Source organism: Borostomias antarcticus, assembly GCF_949987555.1.
Source record: "Borostomias antarcticus genome assembly, chromosome: 21".
Taxonomy (NCBI): Eukaryota; Metazoa; Chordata; class Actinopteri; order Stomiiformes; family Stomiidae; genus Borostomias; species Borostomias antarcticus.
The window spans coordinates 18,281,649-18,284,148 of record NC_140254.1 but is presented as its reverse complement, the minus strand read 5'-3'; the positions used below and the strand labels follow the sequence as shown (position 1 = coordinate 18,284,148).

Here is a 2,500-nt window from a genome sequence, read left to right as displayed (position 1 = left end):
TGAAATGTCTCTCTCAGTGCTTCTGGGTGGACTAGGGGAGATGATGTCCCATTATGACAATGTAACTAATGAAGAATAGCAGCCATGTGTCATTGTACTGAGTCCCTCTTCATAAGGAAAGTCATGAGAACTCTATGATGCGATAGAGTGTCGGCCATCTCAGGAGTGGTACAGAAACTCAAAATGGTGTGTGTGTGTGTGTGTGTGTGTGTGTGTGTGTGTGTGTGTGTGTGTGTGTGTGTGTGCGCGAGTGCGTGTGTGTGTGTGTGTGTGCGCGAGTGCGTGTGTGTGTGTGTGTGTGGATGTGTGCTAATACTTCCCAATCCTTTGCAGCATCATGTGGTTTGATTGGTGTGTTTGATGCTGTATAGGTATCCATATCAGTATCATACAAAACAAGAGTCAGCATCTTTCTCTCTCTTCAACATCAGCAAAGTTTAGTTTAAACTAGCCCTCTGCGTTTCGAACATATCATTGCTCAGCTTTTTAATGGCCTGTAATGTACCCCAGTACTACTTTTCATTTATTTTTCATCCCAAACAAGCCCACAAGCGAGGCGGCACGTAGCTCGGGAGCAGCCATGGCCGTGGCCTGCTGGGGAGGAGACAGCAGGTCTGGAGAGACTAACTGAGCTGGGGAGGAGACAGCAGGTCTGGAGAGACTAACTGAGCTGGGGAGGAAACAGCAGGTCTGGAGAGACTAACTGAGCTGGTGAGGAAACAGCAGGTCTGGAGAGACTAACTGAGCTGGTGAGGAAGGCCAGCTCTGTCGTGGGGCAACAACAACCCGGCAGTGTGCCGAAGAGACTGTTGGTATACAGCATGTATTCATGCTTGTAGTGACTTTATAATACATGGAAATATCCTCTCCCCACTACCATCCTCTGTAGAACAATCTCAGTCTGACTCTGATCAGGTGCTAATCAATGGAGAGCATGTCATATGATGCCTGGTAACTACACACACACACACACACACACACACAAAGTGATGATCTATATTCAAGTCACACAAGTTGCTTCAGAATACTTGAATGGGGCACAATATTCTTCCGTCACTGACTACACAGTGTTGGTCTGAGTCCTCATGACCTCCAGAATTTGGGCATTGGAACACAACTAGGCCTAGGCCTACTAGCCGCTTTGAACACAACTAATGTCAGTTGAGTCATTAATGTGAGTTTGTCCTTATTTATCCCTGAAACAAATAATCTGCTGTGCTTTCACGATAATGATAGCCAACTAAAAGCCTCCCAGCTCAGAACCGTGAAGCTGTTTGGGACGCTGCTGTATTTGCTGAACCGTGAAGCTGTTTGGGACGCCCCCCCCCCTCCCTCCCCCCGCACGACAATAAAATGAACGGGGAAGGGGATAGCCTACTCCAAGCTTTTGGTCAAACTTGACAGCCCTGTCGATAAGGTTATACGTGCTTTATTTAGTCAGAAGAACGTCTTTCAACCGAAATAAGTTAACTGCGCCAATTCTGTCAACTTTCAGTTTCGATCAACAACCTCTGTTGCTATATTTACCTTAGATTTTAGTGACGCTCTGCAGTTAAAAAAATCCAATTGGCTAAAAACATCGGCGCCGAGTAGAATCGTCTTCTGATCTCCTCATTAACGGCGAACCGCTGGAGAATCCGGACGCAGTGAGAGGTCTCTCTGTGAATAGAGTAGTGAGAGGTTGTCTCTCTGTGAATAGAGTAGTGAGAGGTTGTCTCTCTGTGAATAGAGTAGTGAGAGGTTGTCTCTCTGTGAATAGAGTAGGCCTAGGCTACAGTTTCCCTCAGATTTGTTCTTCCTTCGATCAACCTCACCATGAAGTTCATCATCTGTCTTCTGCTGGGAATCCATGCAGCGCATGCTGGTCAGTAGGCCTTTTGGTTATACAATTAGTCATACAAAATTACCTTTTTTTTTTTTTTTATGTGTTAATTGTCTTCGTTATTTGTTATTTCACTTAGAGAAACGCTTTTAAGTAGCCTAGGCACATCTTACACGTTGTAGTGGATTGGTAGATTTTTTATATTTTTTTGATTATCCTTGCACTAATAGCCTATTTAGTCATGTTGCCTCTCCTGTTGAATTTAATTTCAAATTCCATGGACTTTGAAATAGCATATATGCGAAATGTGTAATCTATGCCATTTTAATTGATTCTGGTCTATAGTCGTATAGTTGAATTCCAGTATTGTAGCATACAACACGTCTCCGTGCTGGCAACAACTCTAGTTGCATTTGACTTAAGATAATAACATGACACTTGCCAGTCATCTTTACTGCATAATAACCTGACACATGCCAGTCATCTTTAGGTAAAATCAAAGTGAACATGTCCATAAGTGTTATTATTCCGTCATTTTAAGTACTATAAAACTAATTTTTGTGCGTGGCTGGAAGACAGCGCACCTTGATTAGCGTTTGTCCGGTTATCACTCCCTCCCTCCCTATACTATACTATACTGTGGGTCCATGGATAAAGAAGTGCGTATACTCCGTATAC

The 2,500-nt window shown here is 43.7% G+C and overlaps 2 protein-coding genes across 2 annotated transcripts in view; one reads left to right on the top strand and one right to left on the bottom strand.

Annotated features, from left to right (window-relative positions):
- Nucleotides 1-582, bottom strand: part of LOC311322913 (proteasome subunit beta type-8-like) — a gene marked incomplete at both ends in the record, with an annotated part of 3,131 nt that extends 2,549 nt beyond the window's left edge. Inside the window, one exon of the mRNA XM_084455031.1 lies at nucleotides 564-582. Coding sequence (XP_084311157.1) covers nucleotides 564-582 — 19 coding nt within the window. The remainder of the gene's footprint in view (nucleotides 1-563) is intronic.
- A 1,252-nt stretch (nucleotides 583-1,834) lies between these two features.
- The window catches only part of LOC311323150 (BOLA class I histocompatibility antigen, alpha chain BL3-7-like), an 8,103-nt gene continuing 7,437 nt past the window's right edge, over nucleotides 1,835-2,500 (top strand). The window contains exon 1 of the mRNA XM_084455317.1: nucleotides 1,835-1,864. The gene's annotated coding sequence lies outside the window, so the exon portion shown is untranslated. The remainder of the gene's footprint in view (nucleotides 1,865-2,500) is intronic.